General features: G+C 45.9%; 1 protein-coding gene across 2 annotated transcripts; it reads right to left on the bottom strand.

Annotated features, from left to right (window-relative positions):
* Positions 1–6: 6 nt before the first annotated feature.
* On the bottom strand, positions 7–21852 carry LOC132407527 (paired mesoderm homeobox protein 2-like). Of its 2 annotated transcripts, XM_059994190.1 has the most exons (5): positions 21201–21334; positions 20442–20850; positions 5750–5934; positions 4366–4544; positions 7–2007 (listed from the first exon to the last, which is right to left on the bottom strand). In XM_059994190.1, exons 2-5 carry the CDS (start codon positions 20728–20730, stop codon positions 1872–1874), a joined length of 789 nt encoding a protein of 262 aa, XP_059850173.1. In that variant the 5' UTR covers positions 20731–20850; positions 21201–21334; the 3' UTR covers positions 7–1871. The 2 variants fall into 2 exon arrangements, with proteins under 2 accessions (XP_059850173.1, XP_059850175.1); XM_059994192.1 differs by lacking the exon at positions 20442–20850 and having other exon boundaries at positions 21201–21852.
* Positions 21853–27713: the final 5861 nt, after the last annotated feature.

Below are 27713 nucleotides of genomic sequence, written 5' to 3'. Positions count from 1 at the left end.
TCAGGATTCAAGATAATATTTAAACATTATTTATTCAACTAATTTGTTTTTAGGTGAAACAATTAAACATCACATGCATAAATTCAATGCAAAATAACACTTTGTACAAGTATCATCCTTGCTGCACACTTCGTCCCAATGTTTTTTTTATTATCGTGCAAAGTAATTCAATTTTGTGATGAACTTTGACACCCCCCAGTCACAAAACACCTGTGGGATCGATTTCAATTGTTGTAACGTCTGTGTGGTTGTGAGGCATTTGAATTTGACTGTTCTGGGAAATAATTTCACTCCCTGCCCCCCACCCCAATCCCCCGGTTTCACATGGCGACGGATCAAAAAGAAAGTTATCAGAAATTTTAATAAACTTTATAATGTTTTCTCTGGCAACTGAGTCCCTATCCAAAGATGACAGATATAAAATATTTGGCCTGAGTATCAGAGAGGATGAAAGTTTCTGACAGGGGTCTGTTGTTATCTTCTCTCTCTATTCTCAATGTAGTAGAGTTATACAGCCTGGAATCAGGCTCTTCAGCCCATCGAATCCATTCCAACCGTCAAGCATCCATTTCCCTCAGTTATACTTTAAAACACATTTGCCTCTCACCATGTGGCTCTTGATTCTCCCCAAAATGTATTACTCCCTCACACACTGGGGGCACCGTACAGTAACTAATTACTCCACAGGATTTTGGGGGCATGGGAGTATTCACGCAATTAAAGGGAGAATGTGCAAGCCCCACTCCAGACAACAGCAGGAGGTGAGGATCTTTCCCCCAGGATAGAAATGTCAAGTACTGGAGAGCTTGCATTGAAGGTTTAAAGGGGGTATGTGTGTGTGTGTGTGTGGTGGGGGTGTAAGTACATAGAGGGTGGTTGGAATGGGCTGCCCAGCGTAGTGATGGAAGCAGATATCAACGTGACATTTCAGAGGCTTTTAGTTAGACTTGGGACTCTGCAGGGACTGGAGGGATCACAGGCGGGCAGAGAGCTTATGGTGGCGCTGTGCTGGGCACAGACACTGTGGGCGATATTGCCTTTTGTCCCTGGGGCTCACCTCTACCAGCTGTACCATCGCGCTCTCCTTGGGCTCACGAGAAGCCCGAGGAACCACAGGTGCCAGCACCCAGTGACAACCGGTGCCCGAGGAACCCAACCCTGGTGAGAAGGCATGCAGGTGAAAGTCACACCAATTCCCACTCGCTGCCTTTGGACCAGAGGTTCCCAACCTTTTCAAAACCACGGACCAAGGTTAGAGTGGGAAGCCCTGCTCGAACTGTCAGTGAATGTCACCCCATGTTGGTAAGAGTGCACCTTATTTATTGGGATGCAAAGTGAAGGAGGAATGGATTGGACTCCGCTCTGGGGAATGGGGAAATGAGAAGGTATGGAAGGAAGGGCTCGGCAGCCAATCGACACGCAGCCCGAAGAAACAAGTTAAACCATACTGGGAAGTGTTCAAAGTGACATCTGCAATTGTTTCATGACACGCTGCTCACAACGACCAGCACAGGGCGTCCAAGGAGATGGTGCTACACGTACCAGTCCGCGAAGGAGTAGCAAGAGACTCCGGGTACTCCGACGTATTGTCCCGAGCACGTTGCTGTGGGTCAGAGTGCATCTCCACCACATGAGCTTGGGTCAGCAGGCCACTCTCCAACTCACTGCCCCAGAGTCTGACATTATCCAGGGCTGCTGAGCCCCAAACAGCAATTGTCTGGTGTAAGCACGTCCCAGGCCGCTTATCCCGGGCAGGTTGTCCCAGAATGTACCAAGCGCGTAATCCCGGATGAGGGCGCACGCTGAGCACGCCGACTGTATCCGCAGCACAATGTCCTGAGCCCCTCCGCTCCACCCCAGGCCAGCCCGGATCAGTTGATGGGAGTTACGTGGCTGCACTGGAGGCTGAATTCCTTGGCCTTCATCCGCAGGTTGGCTATGCTGGTTGCCATCGACGCTCCGGGGCTGCTGGTGCTCGACATGTTCGAGTTGTAAGATGACACCGGGCTGTAAAATCACAGCAGGTTACTCACACAAACATCGAATTTCAAACTACCTCGGCAGGGGCTTGCCAACTCCATCCCCACACATCAGAAGAATCCAACCCACACACACGCACACACAGATGCTCGCACGCACACACACACACGCTCGCACGCACACACACTCATACGCACACTCACACACTCGCACGCACACGCACACGCCTACACACTCACACACACGCACGCATGCACTCACGCGGATGCACACACACACCCACGCGCACACTCACACATACACACTCACACACACATGCACACACCCACACACACTCATGCGCACACATACACACACTCTCTTATTTGACAGAGTTAGTGGAGCAGAAAGTATTGGCCAGGACATTGGGAGCACATTCCTGGCCACTTCCATACAATGCCACGGGATCTTTAACAACCGCCTTGAGAAGAGGCAGGGCCGGGATTGTCTTCTCATCGGAAGGTTTGGGGCTGTGAAGCCGCCATCGGCAATGTACTGGAGGGTCTGCTTCTCGTCAGTTTGACTGAAGGACAAATACTGGATGAGACACTGGGGATAACTTAATCAATATCAAAATGGGTGACTACACTCCACAGTTTAAAAGCAATCAAGATGCATCTCATTCAGGGGAGCATTTAACCCCCGTTAGACTATCAGCCTGCTTTAGGTCTGCAGGACCTGGAACCGTGACCTTTGTACCTGGGCTCAGGCACATGGTGTAATGAGCGGCACTGGATACGAACACTGTCAGACAACACAGGTTCATATTCAGCTTTCACATGTGCAAATTCACTTTTAATAAAATTACTTGAGAGAGAAATTGAGGTGCAAGTGTGTATATGTGTCTGCCTATGGCACACACGCATATGTGTGTAGGAGTGTGCACTGGCGTGCGTGCTTATGTGTGTTTGCATGCACATGTGTTGGCATGGGAGCCTGTGTGTGTGTGAGTGAGTGTGTGTATGAGTGAGTGTGTGCGTGTGAGTGTGTGCGTGCGTGAGTGCGTGTGAGTGTGTGTGTGAGAGTGTGAGTGTGTGTTTTGAGTTTGTGTGTGAGAGTGTGTGTGAGTGTGTAAATGTGTATGTGAGTGTGAGAGTGAATGTGTGCATTAGTGATGTGTGTGAGAGTGACTGTGTGAGTGAGTGAGTGTGTGTGAGTGAGAATGTGTGTGAGAGTGAGTGTGTATGAGTGAGTGTGTGTGAGAGTGATTGTGTGTGTGTGAGAATGTGTGTGTGAGAGTGAGTGTGTATGAGTGAGTGTGTGTGAGAGAGTGATTGTGTGTGTGTGAGTGAGTGTGCATGTGAATGTGTGTGTGAGAATGTGTGTGTATGAGTGTGTGTGTGAGAGTGAATGTGGGTGTGAGTGTGTGTGAGAGTGTGAGTGTGCATGTGAATGTGTGTGTGTGTATGAGTGTGAGTGAGTGTGTGTGAGAGTGTGTTTGAGTGTGTGTGTGAGAGTGAGTATCTGTGAGAGAGTGAGCGTGTGTGTGTCTGTGTAGCACTTGGCGACAGCTGTGTAGGAATGGGGTTCGTATTCTGGAGATGGAAAGGACAACCAGAAGTCAGCAGGAGCGAGCCGGGAGAAATGCAGCCACGGTTGCCATCACTACCACCAATACCACATATACATGTCCCACCTGCAATAGAGCTTGGGGTCCAGGATAGGACTGTACAGTCATCAAAGATCTCACCGTTAAAGGAGTGGGCGTCGTCATCGGATCTCGATGGACAACCAAAGAAGTGTGTGAGAGAGAGTGAGTGTGAGCATGTAAATAGACCTTCACCTTCCCATTCCTTTCCTGTCCTGTGATGGACACCGAGGTTGCTGATGCTGGATGTGAAACACACATGGAACAGAATGCAGGAAGAACACGGTGGGTCGATCAGCGTCTGCAGAGGCAAACACGTTGTCACATTTCAGATTGAGCCCTGCACCAGGACTGGGGGGGGGGGGGGGCAGGAAGAAGAAAGATCGTCTGTGTACCACAGTGATGGGGCTTCCTGGTGGAGGCTGGAAGGTGATGGGTGGGGAGGGGATGATGGCCAAGTGGGAAGAGGAAAAGAACACAAGGAGAGATGGTCGGGCGAGTGTGTGTGGGAGGAGAGTGCCGAGCGTGTGGGTTACCTGAAACAGGAACACTGAACTGCGATGTAGCTAACTGACTGGAATTTGAGGTGTTCTCTCTGTTTGCATTTGGTCTCACTATAGGAATGGGAAGGCAGAGAGCAGATAGGTGAGCGTGCAAGTGGGGAAGAGGGTTGAGGTGACGCGCCACAACAAGCTCGAGGTAGCAGGAGCCATTGAACCTTGTCAAGTACAGCCTGGTGTGAGTATCGCTGACTTTACCTGTAGGATGGGTTTGCTGACCACGAAAGGAACTCGGCGCTGAGGGAGACTTGCCGAGGGGCCACGGGTTGCTCCACGGCTGCTTCTGTGCCGTAGGATTTGAGGAGGGAGACTGTTCTGCTGGCCAAGGAGGCTCGCTCATTCCTTCGAAACTTTGCTCTCCGATTCTGGAACCAAACCTATGAAAAGAATGGGGTGGTGAGGTGAGGAGGTGGGAGAGAGGAGAAACAAGAGATGTATTTGCCTTCTGTAGATCCAACATCAATCCTTCGTATTTCACTGGATTTACCCGACAGCTACAGATCCTTTGATCCAAATCCACTCAGCTCCTCCTGCACCTCCTCCTTTGAACTGTCACTGCGCAGGAGGGCTAAACAGTTAAAACCTGATGGCAAGCCATGAAAAAGCTGGGTCAAAAACGTAGGCTTTTAAGAGTTTAGGAGTTTCTTGAAGGAGCAGAATGAAGCAGAGAGATTTAGTAAGGGAATTCCAGAGACACAGGAGACTGCCGACTGGAGTCTGGAGCAACAAACAATCTGCTGGAGGAACTCAGCTGGATGACCAGCATCTGGGGGAGGGAAGAAATCACTGACGTTTCCAGCTGAAAGTCCCACAGATGTTACTTGACCTGCTGAGTTCTCCCAGAAGATTATTTGTTGCAAGAAGATTCTAGAGCTCTGGGTCAAGGCAGTTGAATTTGGTGTGTTGGAAATCCTGGACCTACAAGAGCCCAGAGCTGGAGCAGCAGAGAGCTCTCCAAGTGTCCTAGGCCACTGAGATGATAACGCAACACGCACACAATGCTGGAGGAACTCAGCAGGTCAGGCAGCATCTATGGAGAGGAATAAAGAGTCAATGTTTTGGGCCGAGACCCTCTATCAGGACTGAGCATTTTGTGTTCTACTCTGGATTTCCAACCTCTGCTGAATTTCTTTCTCACTGAGATGGTGCGGTGTTCAGCCAAGTAAAGATCTGGATTCAAACAAACAGTAGAGATTGTTTCTCCCCTGCGTTTATCAAACTTTTGCTTAAGGCTGTGCATCACAAAGCTCCTGTGGTTTGGGCGGAGAGCGTACCAACCCAACTGGCAGAGAGGATCAGCGAAATAAATCGTTAGGTTTGTTAATGGCAGCAGTCTGAGCTCCAGGTTCTGGAGAGCTACACCAACGACCAAAGAGAAAGGGAGCAAGATAACACAACAGCTAAAGAAATCCCTGCCACACAGCTGAAGCGAACAGCATTTGCGAACTTAAGGGAGGCCTGAGAAACATCAAGGAAGCGAATGGGAAGAGTGGGAAAGGTGACTAGAGTGGAAGAGCCTGCATGGCTCCAGTATCCCCCCGTATAACAATCCTGTTTACGAGCAGCATGGCTTTGTCCTGACCTGCACTCTCGCCTCACTCAGATTGACTCTTCTGGCCAGCTCCTCCCGGACAAATGCGTCAGGATAATGAGTCCTCTCAAACACCCTCTCCAGCGCCTGTAGCTGTGAGCTGTTAAACGTGGTCCGGTTCCTCCTCTGCTTCTTCCGCTCCTTCTGGAGATCGGTGTTCAGAATGCGTCTCACCACTGCAGAGGGGGAGAGACGAGGCAGGAGAGATTATGGACCAAATCAAATTAAATACAGGTTATCTGACAGCAGTACGGACTGGAGGGTGAAGGGTTAGTGTGTGTGGGACCCATCCCCCAGCGAGGGTCAATGTGTGGGGAACCTGTCCCCCTGTGAGGGTCAATGTGTGTGTGGTCACGTCCCCCAGTGAGGGTCAGTGTGTGGGGAACCTGTCCCTCAGTGAGGGTCAGTGTGTGTGGGATTCATCCCTCAGTGAGGGTCAGTGTGTGTGGGACCCGTCCCCCAGTGAGGGTCAGTGTGTGTGGGACCCGTCCCCCAGTGAGGGTCAGTGTGTGTGGGACCCGTCCCCCAATGAGGGTCAGTGTGTGTGGGATTCATCCCTCAGTGAGGGTCAGTGTGTGTGGGATTCATCCCCCAGTGAGGGTCAGTGTGTGTGGGACCCCTCTCCCCAGTGAGGGTCAGTGTATGTGGGACCCGTCTCCCTGTGAGGGTCAGTGTGTGTGGGACCCGTCCCCCAGTGAGGGTCAGTGTGTGTGGGACCCGTCCCCTTCTGATCCATGTATATTTGATAAACAGGACCTGACACTCAGGGACATGGGCTATTTTATATTTTTGTTTGTGACTGTAAGTTTACTGCTATCTTATATGTACTAAAGGTGCTTTGTATGAATTTTGATGCTGTGCTTTGTATCTTGGCCCCTGAGGAAGACTGGTTTGTTTGGCTGTATTGATGGGTATTTATGTATGGTTGAATAACAATTAAACTTGACCTTGAGTACAGATATTTCTCATGAAATCCCCACTGGATATTAACTATATTTGGCAGGAAAATCCAAACTTAATGACAGTGAGTGGGAAATTCCTTTGCGGAAGACAGTGCAGAGAGACCCTGGTCACCGTACATCATTTCACATCACTGAGTGTGTGACTGGACACCTCAGTGCAAGTTCCCCTTCCACCGCATCAGGAGCTCAGAGGATGGCACTATAAGACCAGAAAACATTAGGCCATTTGTCAGCGAGTTAGACTGGTGGGAAGAGTTTAAAAAGAAGACAGCTTTATAGAGCGGGCAACAGAGTAGAGGTAAATAGAGTAGGAGGGCTTTGGCGATAAACGGGTCAAGGTGACGTAGGTTACCTGTGAATTATAGGAATAGGAAGTATGGCTGTAAGGCCGGGTGTCAGATGTAGGAATTTCGGGAGACTCCCAGCCTCCAGGACAGCCACATCTATGCCAGGTGCATCGAGCTGCAGCTCCTAAGGAAACAACACACACAAAATGCTGGTGGAACGCAGCAGGCCAGGCAGCATCTATAAGGAGAAGCGCTGTCGATGTTTCGGGCCGAGACCCTTCGTCAGGACTCCTAAGGGACCACGTTAGGGAACTGGAGATGCAGCTCGATGACTTTCGTCTGGTCAGGGAGAGCGAAGAGGTGATAGAAAAGAGTTATAGGCAAGTAGTTACTCTGGGGCTTCAGGAGACAGACAAGTGGGTAACAGTCAGGTACTACAGAGTACTCCTGTGGCTGTCTCCCTTGACAATAAGTACTCCTCTTTGAGTACTGTTGGGGGAACAGCCTACCTGGGGGAAGCAACAGTGGCCGTGCCTCTGGCACAGAGTCTGACCCTGTGGCTCAGAAGGGTAGGGAAAGGAAGAGGAAGGCAGTAGTGATAGGGGACTCTATACAGAGGGTCAGACAGGCGATTCTGTGGACACAGGATAGTTTGCCTCCCAGGTGCCAGGGTCCCAGATGATTCTGATTGCGTCCATTAATTCCTGAAGTGGGAATGTGAACAGCCAGAGGTCATGGTACATTTTGGTACCACTGACATGGGTAGGAAAAGGGAGGAGATCCTGAAAACAGACTACAGGGAGTTAGGAAGGAAGTTGAGAAGCAGGACCGCAAAGGTAGTATTCTCGGGATTACTGCCTGTGCCACAGACAGTGAGAATAGGAACAGAATGAGGTGGAGGATAAATGTGTGACAGAGGATTGGAGCAGGGGGCAGGGATTCAGATTTCTGGATCATTGGGTCCTCTTTTGGGGCAAGTGACCTGTACAAAAAGGACGGGTTGCACTTGAATCTTAGGGGTCTAATATCTTGGCAGGGAGGTTTGCAAAGGCTATTGGGGAGAGTTTAAGCTAGAATTGCTGGGGTGCTGGGAACCGAACCGAAGTGACGGAGAAAAGGGAGGTTGGCTCAGAAATAGACAAAGCTTGGAGACAGTGCGAGAGGGAGGATAGGCAGGTGATAGAGAAGGGATGCGATCAGACCAAAGGTGTGAGATGTGTCTATGTTAATGCAAGGAGTATTATGAACAAAGCAGATGAGCTTAGAGTGTGGATCAGCACCTAGAGCTATGATGTGGTGGCCATTACAGAGACTTGGATGGCTCAGGGGCAGGAGGGTTTACTTAAGAGGGCCAGGCTTTAGATGTTTCAGGAAGGACAGGGAGGGATGGCACTGGCACTGATGATCAGAGATAGTGTGACGGCTGCAGAAAAGGAGGAAGACATGTCTACGGAGTCTCTGTGGGTGGAAGTTAGGAACAGGATAGGGTCAATAGCTCTGCTGGGTGATTTTTACAGACCACCCAACAGTAACAGGGACAGATAGCGAGACATATTCTGAAAAGGTGAAATAACAACAGGGTTGTCATGGTGGGAGATGTTAATTTCCCCAATATTGATTGGCATCTCCCTAGAGCGAGGGGTTTAGATGGGATGGAGTTTGTTAGGTGTGTTCAGGATGGTTTCTTGATACAATATGTAGATAAGTCTACAAGAGGAGAGGCTGTACTTGATCTGGTATTGGGAAATGAACCTGGTCAGGTGTCAGGTCTCTCAGTGGGAGAGCATTTTGGAGATAGTGATCACAATTCTATCTCCTTTACCATAGCATTGGAGAGGGATGGGAAGAGACAAGTTAGGAAAGCATTTAATTGGAATAAGGGAAAATATGAGGCCTTCAGGCAGGAACTTGGAAGCATACATTGGGAAGGGATGTTCTCAGGGAAATGTATGGAAGAAATGTGGCAAATATGCAGGGGATATTTGTGTGGAGTTCTGCATAGGTACATTGCAAAGAAACAGAAAGGATGGTAGGGTACAGGAACCGTGGTGTACAAAGCTATTGAAAATCTAGTCAAGCTTATGAAAGGTTCAAAAAACTAGGTAATGATAGAGAACTAGAAGATTATAAGGCTAGCAGGAAGGAGTTTAAGGATGAAATTAGGAGAGCCAGAAGGGGCCATGAGAAGGCCTTGGCAACCAGGATTAAAGAAAACCCCAAGGCTTTCTACAAGCACGTGAAGAGCAAGAGGATAAGATATGAGAGGATAGGACCAATCAAGTGTGACAATGGAAAAGTGTGTTTGGAACCAGGAGAGATAGCAAGAATACTTAATGAATACTTTACTTCAGTATTCACTATGGAAAAGGATCCTGGCAATTGTAGGGATGACTTACAGCAGATTGAAAAGTTTGAGCATATAGACATTAAGAAAGAGGATGTGTTTGAGCTTTTGGAAAACATCAAGTTGCATAACTTTCTGGAACTGAACGAAATGTACCCAAGCTACTGTGGGAGGCGAGGGAGGAGATTACTGATCCTCTGGTGATGATCTTTGTATCATCAATGGAGACGAGAGAGGTTCCAGAGGATTTGTGGGTTGCAGATGTTGTTCCTTTATTCAAGAAAGAGAGATAGCCAAGGAAATTATAGACCAGTGAGTCTTACCTCAGTGGTTGTTAAGTTGATGGAAAAAAACCTGAGAGTCAGGATTTATGAACATTTGGAGAGAATATGTTTAGGAATATTCAGCATGGCTTTGTCAAAGGCAGCTCGTGCCTTACGAGCCTGATTGAATTTTTTGAGGATGTGACTAAACACATTGATGAAGGAAGAGCAGCAGATGCAGTGTATATGGATTTCAGCAAGGCATTTGTCAAGGTACCCCATGGAAGGCTTATTGAGAAACTAAGGACGCATGGGATCCAAGGGGAAATTGCTTTGTGGATCCACAACTGACTTGCCCACAGAAGGCAAAGAGTGTTCGCAGATGGGTCATATTCTGCTCGGAGGTTGGTGACCAGTGGTGAGCCTCAAGGATCTGTTCTGGGACCCTACTCTTCGTCATTTTTATAAATTATCTGGATGAGGGAGGGAGGGAGGTAAGTTTGCTGATGACACAAAGGTTGGAGGTGTTGTGGATAGTGTGGAAGGGTGTCAGAGGTTACAGCGGGACATTGATAGCATGCAAAACTGGGCTGAGAATTGGCAAATGGAGTTCAACCCAGATAAGTGTGAGGTGGTTCATTTTGCTAGGTCAAATATAATGGCAAAATATAGTATTAATGGTTACACTCTTGGCAGTGTGGAGGATCAGAGGGATCTTGGGGTCTGAGTCCATAGGACACTCAAAGCTGCAACACAGGTTGACTCTGTGGTCAAGAGGGCATATGGTGCATTGGCCTTCATCAATTGTGGGATTGAATTTAAGAGGCAAGAAGTAATGTTACAGCTATATAAGACCCTGGTCAGACCCCACTTGGAGTACTGTGCTCAGTTCTGGTCGCCTCACTTCAGGAAGGACGTGGAAACCATAGAAAGGGTACAGAGAAGATCTACAAGGAATGTTGCCTGGATTGGGGAGCATGCCTTATGAGAATAGGTTGAGTGAACTCAGCCTTTTTTCCTTGGAGCAACAGAGGATGAGAGGTGACCAGATGGAAGTGTATAAGATGATGACAGGCATTGATTGTGTGGATAGTCAGAGGCTTTTTCCCAGGGCTGAAATGGCTAACGTGAGTGGGCACAGTTTTAAGGTGTTTGGAAGTAGGTAGAGAGATGTCAAGGCAAGTTTTTTTACACAGAGAGTGATGAGTGTGTGGAATGGGCTGCCGGCAATGGTGGTAGAGGCAGAAACAATAGGGTCTTTTAAGAGGTTCCTGGATAGGTACCTGGAGCTTAAAAAATAGAGGGCTATGGGTAATCCTGGGTAATTTCTAAAGTAAGTATGCATTCGGCACACGATTGTAGGCCGAGGGGCCTATACTGTGTTGTAGGTTTTCTGTGTTTCTATTTCTGATTTGTTCTCCCTCTCAACCCTGTTATCCTTCCTTCTCCCCATAACCTTTGATGTCCTGACTAATCAAGAACCAACCTCCGGTTTAAATATACTCAATGACTTGACCTCCACAGCCATCTGTGCAATGAATTTCACAGATTTACCTCGCTCTAGTTAAAGAAACTGCTACTCTTTTAAAAGGCCACCCTTGTACTCTGTGACTAGGCCCTCTGGTCTGAACTCTCACACTACTGGAAATACCATTGCAGCTTCCAAGATCCCTTCTAAACCCTTCAGGAGAACACAGACCAAGTTAGCAACAATCACTATACGATATTTTCAAGGCAATGCTGGATTGGTTTTCTAGTCAGATGGTCCCAGCCTTCTTTGATCCTTCTGACACCTCTACCCTGTTCACACCATCTTTTACTGACTTCATGATCTCACTGCCAACCACTCTCATGTCTCCCCACCCCTTCAATTACCCACTTTGCCCAGTAGACTCCCCAATCCGCCACTTAACCCATTCCAACTCATGATGCACAGGTTGCTTTCCAATCCTTAGCTGATGTCTCTCTTCCCACCCTCTCCTTAAATCACAGCATTCTTTCATCCGTCCTTCTCAGGTCCTGAGCACAGGCCCCAATTCTTTAACCCCTTCTCACATTGCTGACCATAGCCCGGACCCAATCAGGCCAGACCTCAGCCCCAAAGCCCTGCCTTGGTCCCACTCCCAGTTCCCAAATGGCTGTGCTCAAGCTCTTGGACCTTGGGTACGGCTTCAGTGCACAACAGAAGGCACACAAGTACGACAGTCATCTGGGATTCGGCAGTAGTGCAGCACTTGGTGCTGTTGTCACAGTTCTCCTGACCTTGGATTTTCTTCCTGACACTGTCTGGGTTTCCTCTCACATCTCAAGAGATCTGCAGATCACCTGGCTAATTGAGCTATGTGGGGGTAACGGCAGGAAGATCACAGGGTAGTTGATGGGCGTGTGTGAGAGAGAACAGGTAACGGAAATACCACCGAATGATACCGTTGAGATTGCTTTGAGCGCTGTCTAAATAGGCTCCTTCTGTGATTGAAAATATAAAGAATGACTTTTCCCAGGTCAGGTAGTCACTAAAAACTTCACCAGGAGAGTCAGTGAAACCTTCTTTCCAACCATGTTCCTAATCTATCCAACTCCAGCCTTTGAAAGGAACCTGGCTGGATATTTTCTGAAAAATTTAGAAAATTCTGTTTTCATGATGACATAACCCTTGGATTCCAAAGCTATGAGATTCCTTTTAACAAACTGCAGCTACATTTCTGGGTACTTACAACGTTAAAGGAAGATCTGACTGAAGATTTTAAGATATTAAGTAGAACCAGTGGGCTAGATAGCGAGTACCTATTTGCACTGGTTAGAGAATCTTGGACTGAAGCGTACAAACTGAAAATTAAAGCTAAATCCCGCAGGCTAAAGTTAGAAAACATTCCACCAAGAAGAGGGTGCTGGATGTTTGTTCTTCTTCTTAAGCCAATCACCCCTACTGGGGCCTAAGCCGCCAACAGCAACTTGCTCAAGTCTTTGGTCCTGGGCCTTCTACTTTCACATGACTTCACTTGTCTTCCAGGTGAAGATCTTTCCTCTCCCAGGAATGAGGTCTTTGGCGTTCCGCTACCTCTGGGTTTTTATAGGATAGCCCCATGCCCAACCCTCCCCCTTTCACAGCCGGGTTTGAGACTGTCCATGGTCGAGTCGTGCTGGGTGCTTGGGCATTTGCAAATGGCAGCTGATCCTCAGATCTCCTGCTGCACTTTGTCTCAATCTCAGCTTCTGATGACACAGGTTTATACAAAGCCACCTCCATTTGGATTCACACCAAATCCCTTTCACTATTTATTGAATTAACTACCTTGGCTCCTGGGCCTTTGGCATTCCCATTTTTTCCAGACTCTCCCTGCCCCTATCCCTATCCCTCCCTCTAGTAACTTCCTGCGCCCTGACAACTCTGAGCTAGGACCCCGGGACTTTTCAGTTCTGCCCCTTTTAATCGTTTCACTCTTGGCAATCTTCAGCTGCAGAAGATCTGGAATTCATTCCTTAAACCTCTCCAACTCTCTCTCTCCACTTTTGAGATGCCCCTTAAGAAATTTATCTTTGGCCAGACTTTTGACCTCCTTGTATAGTGTAGCTTTCAGTTTCAAACCCATTTTCAGAAGGGAGCAAGGATGCTGATTGGGACGTAGATTTTCTAGAAAAAAGTATTTTTTTACCTTCTGGAGCAAATCTCTACTGAAGAGGTTTGCTGTTGGCGGAGGTGAGGCGCCGACTCTCTCCGACTAAGAGAACGTTTCCTTTTGGGGCCTTACTTTCAAAAACCAAAGTGTTTTCAATTACAGGTCAGTGATCTGCCAACGTTTAATTCACCACACTTTCAGCTTTGTTTTCCAATTAAGATATCTTTGGCTGCCTTGCTCTCATTAGCTGGGTACACTTTCAACCGGGAGCTGACTTCAGCCTGGGGCCTGGATTAACACATGTCGTGGTGACTCCACCGAACTTGGCGGGTCCAGTTTGCTCTCCCACCTCGCTCGCCGTTCCCTTTGCAAATCGCAGTGTTTTGATTTGAAATTAATGATGCAACTTGCTTTCTTCCCGCCCTATTCCAGAAAGTGCGTGGTACTCATCGCCTAAGGGCGGAAGAGGAGTGTCGAGGGAAAAAGCCGCACTAACTGAGGGGGCTCGGCACTATCAGCGCCAAGGGAAAGCAGCTCCGGGAGGGGCACTTAATGAGGGAGCTCTGCGGTGTTGGGGGAGGGGAGATAACGCCGTACTGTGGGTGGGGGGAGCACTGGCAGAGCGCTGCACGGCTGGGAGTGGGAAGAAGACTACAAAATGAGTCAGTACCGATGCCAGACGGGTCACCCCGCAGGTGGAGCGGAGGCATCCTGGCCTCACCGTCCTCTGGCAGCGCTGACCTCACACCCCACCAGCCGGCCGGTCCTGCTGACCACTGGAGGTCCGTCACCATCTGGGTGGATCTCACACACTCGTCCGCTTCAGAAAGAGCCAGGGAGGTCAGCCCCGGACGCACGGCGTTGTCACCATTCAGATTATCCCGAGGTAACCGCAATGTGACTTGTGGGACCTTGTTGCGATGCTGCGTAGACACAAAGTACACTGCAGATGCTGGGGTCAGAGCAACACGTTCAACAAGCTGGAGGAACTCAGCAGGTCGGGCAGCATCCGTGGAAACGAGCAGTCAGCGTTTCGGGCCGAGACCTGAACGTTGACTGCTCGTTTCCACCGATGCTGCCCGACTTGCTGCGTTCCTCCAGCTGGTGCGTGTAAGTTAGATGCTGCAATCCCCAATTTACCATAGTACCTCTGCTCCTGAACTGCATTGGAAGATCCAAAGGTCGGGACAGGCGCTACATAAACGCACAAACGAATACAGTATTAGAGTTTTACACTTGTCCGAAGAATTCTAAGAAGCGTGGTAGGATTAAGACACGAGTAATCGCGTTCCCGCAGCCCGGTGGGCAGGAGCAGTGCTGGCGTCCGCCTCACCCGCAACACGTTGCCGGCAGCTCCGGCACCACCTCCCGGAGAATCCTCCGCGGTCAGGGCGCCGCACTCCGCTCACCCAACTCCGGCTGGCGGGCGACCCCGACCGTCTCTTTGGAGAGTTGGCCCGCACCTCGCGGCACCTGTGCGGCTGGTTCGGTGAACCGGCGCCGTAGCTGTGTGATTCCCGGTGGCAATCACCGTCACCTCCAACGGAACGCGTCCTGCCCTGCGCTCGAAGCATTGCTGTTCCCACCAAACAAAGCGACTCGTGAACTATTACTTTCCTATTCAATATTCCTGAGCATCCTCCTAAATAACGTCCCCCAGAGAAAGTGAGACCCTCCCGGGGTTCACACCCCGCAGTGGTGAGAATCTCACGTGTTCACATCGCTCTCGTCTTCCTCTCTAAAATGATACAACGAATAGTTTGCATCTGTACAGACAAATAACGAAGCAAAGTCCTGAACGATATTCACCAAGTTGGATCAGACCAGGCCAGCATTAACAGAATGGCTCCTTGGGCCCACTGCGCTGAAGGTACTTCACTCACTTGATGCGTCACTTCCGAGACACAGTTGATAATCAAACACAAGGGTGCAGTGGCACATAGATTCAAAGTGTAAGGGGCAGTCTTCTTTCCTTGAAGGGTATTAATTTTTGTATTTTTTTGAAACAGCGATGCACAAGAAGACAGGTTTGGTATGAATGTGCTTTCGTTCTTTCTGTCAACAGAAATGAAGACACTGGAGGTTACTGAGGTTCAGTGAAAGCCAAGGCGAGGGAGTCTAGTAATCCCTTTCCTTCCCATTCTCAACAGAGTCGTTTCACTGCGGGTCAGGATAAAGCAACTACAGATCTTGGAATGCAATGTATCCTCTGCTAATTATCAGTAACATCTTCTTCTGAGGCAATCTCACAGGATGAATGATGACTTGCAGGTTCTGAGGTGGCTAATGAGGGGAATATGGGAACTGGGAGGGTGCAGGCCTGACACATCAGCTGTCCAATTCCCTCCACAGATGCTGCTTGGCCCACTGCTTTCCTCCTTCCATTCAATTTTTTTTACTTTTGCTTCAGATTCTGGCATCCCCACTCTCCTCCATCCCTGGCACACAATGAGGCCCAGTGACTAAGGGTGAGGACACCAGGTGCCATCGCTCTGTGTGGGTTTATAGAAGATGATGTATTCACGGACAGATCCTCCGTCCCATGGCGCATCGAAAATCTGACAGTGTGTTAGTCCCTCGGTACCACAGGAAATTAAATCAAACGCCGGGGGGGGGGGGGTTGAGTTAGTTTAGCATCTCATTTGGCATTTATATATTCAAAAAAATCTTTGGTTACATCAGGTTTAAATGAGTTGGTGTTTCTGAAATGTCTTACGTTCCTCAGAAACATAATGACTCCTTTACTTTGGGGCCACGATGTTTCTATACTGGATTATAAATGTGGAGAATGTGTTTTCTACTCCCACATTGCTCCATTATGAGGATCTGAATTTAGTTTTTAAGAACCTGGAGTAAAGATGTTGGATTGATGAACATAAAGAAAAAGATGTATTAGTGTTAAAAACTCAATAATCAATACAGTACTCATCTGCCCTTCTTACCCTGCTCGGGTCTATATAATTCTCCACCCACATGGTTCATTATCAACTGAAGTCACCCACCAAACCAGTTTGTTAAGTACCCTCAGCACATAGGGAAAGGATTCAGTCTTCGAGGACTGTTCTACCATTTAGTTAGATCCTGCTTCTATTTAAAACAAAATTCTACCAAACTAAAGAAGTTTTGACTCTGAAGAAGAGCCTCGGACTGAAACGTTGACTCATACACAGTTCCTCTGGCGGTTTGTGCGCGGTGATTTTGGATTTCCAGTATCTGCAAACTGTCTCGTGTTTATGATCTAAATTTGGAAATTTTCAACAAGAACCAAGTCTCAAAAGTTCATGAGGGAGAATGGTATTTCCAATTATCACTTCCCTTTGTACGAAGAAATCCCTCCCAAGATCAACAGTGACTAGCCCAATTCTAATTTGAAGATCATGCCCCTTGTTATGAAGTGCCCCAATAGAGGAAATAGATCCCTTCTATTCTCTTCACAACAACCGATCACTTCTGAACTTTTATATTCAAATTAGACAATGCAACCAGCCTTCTAACTTAATCCCTTATTCTTGTTCTCTGAGTGCAATATTTCGTCCTGAGATGCAGAGTCCTGAACTGACTGCAGGAACTCCAGAAGAAGCCTAACCAGCGTTTTATAAAACTGAATCCCAGTTTCTGGCTCTTCTGAATTCCAGCCCTCTTGAGATAAAGGCCAAACATTCCACTAGCCTTGAAATTATTTTTAATACCATCTACCAGCCCTCATCTCTCTGCTCACAGAAGTCTCATGGAGTTTTTGGTATTTGTAACACAGCGGGCTTTACATGTATGGATTTAATCGGAACAGTCTGCCAAAAGCAGAGTAAAGTTTATTTCCACTCTGCAGTTTTGAAGTAAGCCCTCTCTCGCACTTGGCTGAAAAACTTTCTTTGAGTAAAGTAATGAACTTATTCAATGCAATGATAGCATTCGATCTATAGAGTAACTTAAATTGTCTCCCAAATGCTTTGATAACCTGATGTGTTCCCCCCCCCCCCCCTTGGTGTTACATTCATCTATGATTCCATGTGAATTCCCATGGAATTTAGAAGGATGAGAGGGGATCTGATTGAAACATACAAGATTATTAAGGGATTGGACACACTGGAGGCAGGAAGCATGTTCCCGCTGATGGGTGAGTCCAGAACTAGAGGCCACAGTTTAAGAATAAGGAGTAGGCCATTTAGAACAGAGATGCTGAAAAACTTTTTCACCCAGAGAGTGGTGGATATGTGGAATGCTCTGCCCCAGAAGGCAGTGGAGGCCAAGTCTCTGGATGCTTTCAAGAGAGTTAGATAGAGCTCTTATAGATAGCGGGGTCAAGGGATATGGGGAGAGGGTAGGAACGGGGTACTGATTGTGTATGATCAGCCATGATCTCAGTGAATGACAGTGCTGGCTAGAAGGGCTGAATGGCCTACTCCTGCACCTTTTGTCTATTATTGAACATTATAACAAGCTGAAGAACAAGGAAGTGATCTCCTCAGTATTACTATCAGTGTTTGCCCCTGCAGTGCACTCAAAAGAAAGTTGCGTCGAGAAAGAAAGGAGAAATAAGATGAGGGACTGGGAAGAGAGAGAAAGACATTCAGAGAAGGACAAGGAAATGCAGGTGCAAGCATCGGAAAGGAAAATAATGCAGAGATTGAGAGATACAGACAAGGAAATGAGTCCAATGTGGATCGAGCAGGAGGTGAAGGAACAACCATCTGAGGGAGAATAAGGTACAAAAGGCCATCAGTAGCAGAAGTGGGTGACAGTCGCAGGACAGACAAAGAGATTCTGGTGACTAAAAAGAATATCATATGTTGGGGGACGACAAATTGGGACAGTGTGCTTAGTGACGGGTGGTGGGAGTGACAGACTTCGGGAGGCAGTGACAGAGGGGGGAGTTTGGCGAGGGTGACAAATTTGGGAGGAGTGACAGACGTTGAGATGACGGACTAAAGTGTTACTGGGGAGAGGAATTGTGTCAGACGTGGGGGAGGTGGAGGGGTTTTGAGTCACAGACTGGAGAATAGGTGAAGAGATGTAGGATGGGGTACAGAGTGACAGGCTAGTGTGGGGGAGAGCACTGTAATCATTATCCCGTTTCTGTTTTGTGGAAGTTCAAAAGATTTTGTTATTTTAAAGGTTTTAATAACTTTTAAAATCTAGTTTTGAAAATATTCCATTTGTTGACAAGTTCAAGTATCTGGGGTCAACTGTTTAGCAGGATGTAGACTTCGATGAGGAACTGATTCATCAAATAACATTGGTTGTGGGTTATGTGGAATTTGGCAGCAGAAATATTTTGCATTTGGACAGGATCAGTGAAACTAAAATGTAAGCTGAAAACATATGTGCATCGAGCAACTTTGTACAGAGACGCTGGATAAGGTATGAAAGAGTGTCATAGCGTCATGGAACCATACAACATGTAAAACAGGCCCTTTGGCCCATCTGTCCATGCTGACAAAGATGCTCCATTCAATCGAGTCCCACTTGCCAGCATTTCCCCAATATCATTCTCAACCTTTCCGATCTAAATTCCTGTCCAGCTGCCCTAAAAGCTGGTATTGTACTTGCCTCTGGCAGTTTGTTCTACACAGATGCCATCTTTTGTGTAAAAAAAATATCTCTTAAGTTTCTATTACATCTCTCCCTCTTACTTTAAACTATGCCTCTTGTTTTTGGTTCTTCAATCCAAGGAAAAAGTCACCCTGTCTATTCCCCGCATGATTTTTTTATACCTCTTGAAGATCACCTCTCAGTCTTCTACACTCCAAGGAATAACAATCCCTCCTGATAACTCATTCCCTCAAATTCCATGCAAATTAAGGGAATGATGTATTAAAGGTATTTTCAGAAAATACTTGAGAAAAGGCCAGCTTGTTATAGACAGTATGGAGGAACCAGAAATATCCAAAATGGTACTCACAGGTAGAAGGAGAAGAAAAAAATGTGAAGATCAGAAGGAGTGAAGTGGTGGAAAGAGACTCAAAAGAGGAATTGGAAGAATATACACAAAGCTGAAGGTGGAACAGCAAACTTACAAGAGAGGGAAAAGTTTTAACTTTTTAATGATGTGACTCTAAACTTCCAGAAACATTCCTGTCAATGATTGAAACTGCTCTGTCAGGACACAGACATTCCATGAACTAGAATCTGTCCAAGTTCTGGCAATTTAATCTTCAGGCCACACAACCCAACATTAAACATAATGAGAGCTGAAAATCACGGGTTAGCATCTTTGAATGATTCCAGCAAATTAAATGTGTCTAATCAACTCCTGGTGTTTATTTTGCACCTTTATTCACACCTTAATCCTAGTTTTGTGAATGAAAGGGCTGTAAATGCCTCTGAATTATCTGATTTTCTGGTTTGTTTCAGTGGACGTAGTGTAGGTCCAGAGTCACACTGCTTGAGATCAGGGAAGGGAACTGTCAGAATTGCCCAAAGGCAACTGAGAACCAGATGGGGTTTTTAACCACAATTTGATAGGTTCACAACCACTTTCACTGAACCCTGTTTTAATGATAATCCACCAGGTCTCTCAGCTTGCTCCACTACTTGATTATAGTGTGGCTGATCACACCACATTCCTGTTTACCCACAGCCACCAACTCCCATATTAACTTTTAACTGCAGATTTTCTGAAGTTATTTAAAATTGAGCGCACAGAACAAATCCAAATTTCGTGGAATCAAGCCCACATTCTTGTCTCTGAACCATGAACCCTACTTCACTATTCCTCCTCTGCACGAATTATTTATTATTTGTTGTAACTGAAGGTAATTTGTTTACAAATTTCATGAGATATGTTTGTGATAATAAACCTGATTCTGATTCTCAATTACTAGGCAAGTGAAACAGCTACAATGCTATTGGACCCTGGGGGGACAGGTACACTACAGGAACGGAGGAGGAAATTCACGAATCTTCCCCAGTAATAAACAAATCAAAATATTAAAATTACGAACGTGTCTGGAGAGGGAAACCAATTAGAGAGAACACTACATATTGGCCTCGCCAGATTACAGAGGTTAAGTTGTATACTTATTTCAATGTCTGTAATACTTTTGACCCTAAGTATAATTACACGTGCAGTTGGAATGTGGGTGCAGGAGTAGACCACTCGGCCCCTCAACTGCTCGCCCTTTGATAAGGTCACGGCTCATGTGATCACCACCTCTCCTTCCCGTTCCTGTCTCCCCCAGTAACCGCACACCTCTTGTGTTTATTCACCTACCTCTGTTTTTTAAACATTCAAAGATTCTGCTTCTCTTGGAGAAAGAGAGTTCCGAAGATTCAGATGGAAGAATCGGATTCATTTTCCCGGGGTAGAAATGCCAAATACGAGAGAGCAGAGTGTTGGGGGGGGGGGGCAAGTTTGAAGGAGATGCGTTGGACAGGTTTTTTGTTCTACGCGGAATGGTAGGTGTCTGATAGGCACTTCCAGGCAGGGGTGGGGGGGGGGGGGTGATGGAAGCAGATACGATAGTGGCGCGTAAGAGGCTTTTGAATAAACGGACGAACATGCAGCGATAGAGAGAAATGGATCATGTGTAGGCAGATGGGGTCAGTTTAATTTGGCACCACGTTCGTCTAAAACATAGAAGGCCGAAGGGTCTATTCCTGTCCATTTTCTATGCAACCCTCTGAAAGAAACAAAAAGTAACAGATCTTTCTTAAAAGGGCAACCCTTTATTATTGAGAGTGACTCCTGCATCCCACAAGAGGAAACATACTCTCCACTTCCACCCTCATCTTAGCAGCCCGCAATATTTTTCCAGTGTATTCAACTGCAAACCTCCAGTAGTGACTTTCAATTGCAATTGCGTTTACAGTGAGATTCCTTCGCGCACCCGTCTAAGATACTGCAATCGTCCTACGACTTGTATTATTGTGGAATTATAATTGTTTCTGGACGGAGTAATTGATGGTGTGGGTTTGGCGCCGTCCGGTTATTACCTCAGCAGTTCGGATTACCCTGAGCTCCCTCACTCACCATTCTGCCGAGCCGCCTCCCCTCCTTCGCTGTCGCCGAGACCAGCCTGATCCTTCGTTCTCCTGCTGACCTCTCTCGCTCCTCTGGCCGGCTCCATCTCACCGTTCACGTCGGCTGCCTCCTCCAGGTCGAGCAGATGACTGACCGAGAAACTCTTTCTGTTCTGAACAGCGTCCGGCGTGTCCAGCGCAGCCGAACGCGGAATGCTTGCCTTTTCCATGAGCTTAGCAGTCCCCTCTCCTCACCCCAACCATTCTCCCCCTCCTCCAGTCCCGTGGGCACCAGGGATCACCCCCACCCCTCAAAACTTTTCACAACTTCTGACAACTTTTGTCTTGCTGTAAAACACACGCCACTTCTTGCTGACGAATACGAAAAGAAGCCTTTCAAGGTTTTGCCAGTTCCTGCCTCCCAGCCCACTCTCTCCCCCCCGGGACTCTTACACAACTCACAGAGAGAGAGGGAAAAAGCATCGGGACAGCCGCCCACTTTAACCTCTGCCGTGACTCAGCCCGGGTCTAACCGTACAGTCTCCACCTCCTCCCCCTCTCCAACACACTGCCACACTCCCTTTTGACTTTCAAATTCCGCCCAAAAGGCTCAAAAACATCATTTGAAAACATCCTAAAGCTGGGCGTCATCAAACCTCGAAAACAGCTTCCCCACCCCTGCAGAGACCCGATGTGATGTGTCAGGGATCCACTGGCCGCTCGCAACTTCTTCCTCAGCGTAAATTTCAGCCTTTGCGACTGGCTCCCGAGATTTTGGTTTCGGTGGTTTATAAATAAAACAACGGAGTGATTCGTGTGATTTTACAGAGGCTACGTCCAATGTATATATCGAGCCCACATTAATAAGAGTTAACCTAGCCAAGACTGAGAAGCAAGATAAATTCAAATCGAGCGTTTTGGATGGTTTATAACCAGAATAACACGTACCTTGAATGAATTACTGGTTGGAATTTGTGTGGTCTGGAAATTAAAATAGTGAAAACTTTGGAGGCTGAATCTATGCGGGGGATTAGAATGTTTATAACATAATAAAGTCAATTAAAGCGATTTACATTTCCAATAATAGATAATCGGGTGTGAGATGTTGACAGGATTCTAACTAAGGGAGGCTTAGTTGGAATCCGAAGCAGCGAAAAAAACTGGAGGAACTCAGCCAGTCAGGCAGTATCTGTGGAAGGGCTGTCCACTTACCTCATGGTTGCTGTCTGACCAGTTGAATTCCTCCAGTTTGTGTGTGTGTGTTGCTCTAAGTGAGGGAAACTGGTCTGCTATGGAAGAGCTCAGGATTGGAAAAGACCACAGCAAGTGGTGGACACTACCCAGCCCATCACCGGAAAAGCCCTCCCCGCCACTGAGCACGTTTACCGCCACAAGAAAGCAGCATCCATGCTCAGAAACCACCGCCCCTCACCCCCTCCATCCAGGCCAAGCTCTCTTCTCACTACCACCATCCAGCAAGAGGTACAGCAGCCCTAGGTCCCACACCTTCAGGTTCAGGAACAGTTCTTACCCTTCACCCATCAGTGTGGATAACTTCACTCAACAGAGCTCTGAATTGATTCTACAGACTTACTTTCAAGGACTCTTGAACAACGCAGTGTCGTCGTGTTTTTATATGCACCGTTTGTCTTCTTGCGCTCTCTGGTTGTTTGTCAGACTTTATGTTTGTCAGACAGTTTTTCATACATTCTATTGTATTTCTTTATTTTCTTGTAAATACCTGCAAGACAATGAATCTCATTTATGGTAACATATACTCACTTTGATAATACATTTACTTTGAAGTAATACAGCATACTGGGACAAAGGGTTGTACTTTGAACTCCTCTAACCGGGGGTAGGGAGCCCAAGATCCAGCAAGTGAACCGTATTCCCGTCGTTTCACTCCGACACGACACGCCCGCTCTTCTGAAACACCTTGCTTGCTGGGCCCTCTCAAGAATGGCCCAGCAACACTCAGCAACTAATATTTCAGAATCAGAGAACATTTACAGTACAGCAGACCGTTCAGCCCACCTAACCTTTTGCAAGGAGATTCCTTTAAGTCCCAACAACCAGTTAAATATTTTTCTAACTCTAGATTCCTTTTGACCATAAATCTGCTTCCACACTCCTTTCCAGATCATAACTAATTGGGGGGAAGGGGAGGGGGAATCATGGCTGCTTGCTGAGTTGTATTTCTTCACTCCTCGTCTATTAGCCACTGTAGACTATCACTTTATAACATTAAAGTACAGCATGTCTTCTGTGTTTTTTAAAAAATTCATTTACAGATACAGCGCAGAACAGGCCCTTCCCGCCAACGTCGCGCCACCCAGCAACCCACCTATTTAACACTAGCTTAATCACAGGACAATTTACAATGACCAATTAACCCACTAATCGGTACGTCTTTGGAATGTGGAATGAAACCGGAGCATCTGGTCACAGAATGAATCTACAAACCCCTTACTGACGGCACCGGAACGGAACGCCGACGCCCCGAGCAGTAATGGCGTCTCGCTAACCTCGACACCACGTTGGCGCCCGCGGTAGTCCTCAACACTCCACAATGGGAGGAGTTCTCCTCTATCTATTGTGGTCCCGACCCTTCAAGATCTTGAAAGCTTCTATCTTCCCTGCTTTGACAGCAATCCAAATTTTCCCAAATTCTAATCACGATGAGCCTCATTTCCAGATGCTGTCTGTCCACTAATACTTTTTGCTCTCTGTAACCTCCCCGTGACAAGAATTGGATGAGGCACTGTTTACAAAGAGAAGTTTTATATAAGTTCCATAGCTTTAACTCTTTGTTTTGCACTGCATGTCTCAAGAGTTTGAATCCCAGCAGAATGAATACTATTTTACTATTTTCAATGTTTCCATCATCAAAGCCTGTATACCACGTTTCTCTTTGGAACTACGCCCTTTTTATCAGTGATGCACCATCAATAACTCACACTGAGACGTAGGCGAGATATCGGCTTTTATTGACTGGAAGAAGGAACCAGGAGTGAGTGTCTATCATACAAGGTCTTGGAGACTGAGGCCGAGCGTCAGGCCTCAGATCGCCTTTATACAGGGGCCTGTGGGAGGAGCCACAGGAGCAGTCAGCAGGGGGTGTGTCCAGACAGGCACATAGTTCACCACAATCAGATTATCTTTCTTCGTTTATCACTTTGGAGGGTATCTCTCTGCCCTAATATTCATTTGTCTGCTCATCCCCATAGCCCATCTATTTCCACCTGAGGTCCATCACTGGTTTCTTCACTGTTTACTACTTTTCCAAGTTGAGTCATCTGCTGATTTTGAAACAGTGCCCGATGCATCGAAGTCCAAGTCATTAATAAGTATCAAAGTAAAACAATGGCCCTGTTATCAGCCAGCGGGGAATAGCCTGAGAAACAACTCTTCACCACAACTCTCTCTTTCCAGTCCCCAAGCCAATTCTGCAGCAGACACTTGATGAATTTGCTTACTAGTGTATAATGGAGCACTTTATCAAGCACCCTTTGAAGTCCATTTACACAAATTAACATCATTTCTTACCCTAACCCTAATCTTAAACCTTTTATTACCTCTGTAAAAATTCACTTCAATTACTTGAGCAAGATTTGTTCTTTTAACAAGGCAAGCCCTGAAATTGAGGCTTTATTCATGTACAGTATTTCACACTTCTTCACTACAGCTCCCACTGCTGCTGCTCTACTTTGATGGGGAACTCTTAAAACCTTATATATTTCAACTAGATTACATATCAAATCTCAAAACTCCAAATCATATGTCTACTAAATGTCTCCTATAGGTACATATATGTTTCCTAAGGTATGGAAACTGCACATATATTTTAGACATTATACTTAACTAAGCCTGCAAAATTGCTACTGTTAACCTTCATCCCCTGACATAAGAGGCCAGCACACCACATGTTTCCCTAATTGCTTGCTTCTGGTTATCAATTTATTGTGATTTATTTACAAGAATATCCAAACCAATATTTAATAGTTTCTTGACAAATAAAAAAATATTCAGCTTCCCTCTCTTCTACATTTCCCACTCTTTTTCTCTGCCTGATACCATTTTGCTAAGTTATTTGATCCCTTTGAAAACACCTTGTGCATTCCTCATTGTTACTCTATCAGCTTTTCCCTCAATCAAATTATTAACATAACTTGTAATTACTTGAAGACCATGTCCTGTTCTTTTTGGCCTGTCACTAATAAAAATAGGCTAATCTGAAAATGATGCATTTACTCTTGGTCTCTGTTTCTTGTTCTTTAATTAATTATCTATCCATTTTTATATATTGTTGCTAACACCGAGAGCACTTAATTTGTGGAACAACTATTCACACGCTGCCTTGTCAAATGGCTTAGGACAATCATTGGTCCAATATCACCCCCCCCCCCTCCACCTTACTGCTGGTTACATGGCCTATACTTCTGGACAGACGCCAAACACAATTTCCCTTTCATAAAACATGTTGACTTTGCTTATTATATTATGATTTTCTAAATGCCTTACAATTTCCTTAATAGTGGATTCTAGTATTTTGCCAACATCTGAAATCAGGCTAACTGGCTTGTAGCTCCTCAGAGAAACCCTTCCCCCGTGATGCTAAATTTGCCACTTTTAGTCCATTCCAGAATGCTTGAATTTTTTTAAGCTGTTGCAGGCACACGGTGGTCACTCCGAATACGTCCACCAACTTTGCAGCCAGCTCGTTTAAACACCGAGATGCAGGTTATCGGGTCCATGGTATTTGCTGGCTTTTAATCTCGTTCTCCAGCTTTTGGGAAAAAAATTACTTTAAGAGCTTTACTTCTCCACTGATTTGTATGTTACTTGTTGCTCCTATTGTGAAGATGTAAAACAAACTGCTGAGCAGACTGGACGAGCTGAATGGCTTAACTCTGTCATGTGGTCTAAATATTCATTAATGTTTATAATATCCATATTATAATTTTAATAATAATCCATATTATAATTATAATGGTCACTTTCATTTTCACTACTCTCTTATTTTTTAAATATTTGTTTTAATATTAATTGCAAATTTATAATCTTAATATATTATTATCATCATTGTCAGTTTGTGGCCACCATATAATATATGATTTCAAAATTTCTCCCAATCCTCACACTCATAATTTTATTTTTCAGAACCTTGAGCCATTACTTAAAATGAAATAATCTCCTGTTTCTCTTTCATTAACAACAAATGGACTATTTTTCCACGGGATTTTGTTTCTCAACAGACTGTATATTCATTGAGAACTGTCACAGAATTGGAACTAAATATTTATTTTGTGTGTTTACCATTGCTCATCTGGCATCAAAATGCAATTTCTTGATCAATCTTAGCAAACTTGGGCTTTTATATATACATATATATTTACTGGGTTTGTTTAATTCTTTGTTCTTAAGTAGATTACTTTTGATTAACGTAAAATTCTATTGTACTGTTGTCACTCTCAGAATATCTAGTTCTATCAGGTTGCAAGTTTACACTGTGTTATTACATGACGAGATCTCAAATAACCTAAAATGTATTGCTCTAGAAATTAATTATCTTAAATGCATTCAATGAAATGTTTTCCAAACTGCTTTTGCCAATTTGATTTGTCATGTCCACATGAAAATTAAAGTCTCTTTTAAGTTTTACAGGACGTTGATTACAGGCTCCTCTAATTTCCTGAATATTGTCCAACTGAATGACTATTGCCTAGAGACCTATAAACTGGATTCTTTCGTGCTTTGTTATTAAATTCCATCAGAGATTTGGTTAAAACAAAGACAGGACTGGCAATTCCAGGTTAACGGATCTTCAGGTAGGTGTGTGTGTGTGTGTGTGTGTGTGTGTGTGTGTGTGTGTGTGTGTGTGTGTGTGTGTGTGTGTGTGTGTGTGTGTGTGTGTGTGTGTGTGTGTGTGTGTGTGTGTGTGTGTGTGTGTGTGTGTGTGTGTGTGCGCGCGCATTGTGGTATTGACCAAGAGATCTACTACTGTGACAAAGGAGGATGTCCTAGAAGCTTCTTCAAATGAGAACGTATGGTTAGAGTCCTGATGAAAGGTCTCAACCTGAAATCTCCACTGTTTATCCCTCTCCATAAATGCTGCCTGACCTGCTGAGTTCCTCCAGCATTTTGTGTGTGTGTGTTACATGTGGGTAGAGGTTAGTTACAAAAAGGGGGTAATCACTTTACTGAAAGTATATCATAGGCCTCATAAAAGGAAGCAATAGAGCAGCTACATTGTAAAGAGATGTAAAAGTAAGGGGATTATAGTGCAGAGGATTTCTATTGCCCCAAAATAAACAGGGATTCGTTTAATGTGAAAGGCAAAGAGGGGAGGAATATTTAAGGTATGCCCAGAAGAACTTTTTCACTAGTACAAGTGAGGGGGCAGTACTGGACAATCCCAGGCAAGTGGTTGAAGTGTCAGTGGAACACACACAAAATGCTGGAGGAACTCAGCAGGCCAGGCAGCATCTATGGAAAAGAGTACAGTCAATGTTTCGGGCCA

This window comes from Hypanus sabinus, chromosome 18, assembly GCF_030144855.1.
Source record: "Hypanus sabinus isolate sHypSab1 chromosome 18, sHypSab1.hap1, whole genome shotgun sequence".
Lineage (NCBI taxonomy): Eukaryota > Metazoa > Chordata > Chondrichthyes > Myliobatiformes > Dasyatidae > Hypanus > Hypanus sabinus.
Note: the sequence above shows the minus strand (reverse complement) of the source record. Positions and strands in the feature narration are given on the sequence as shown.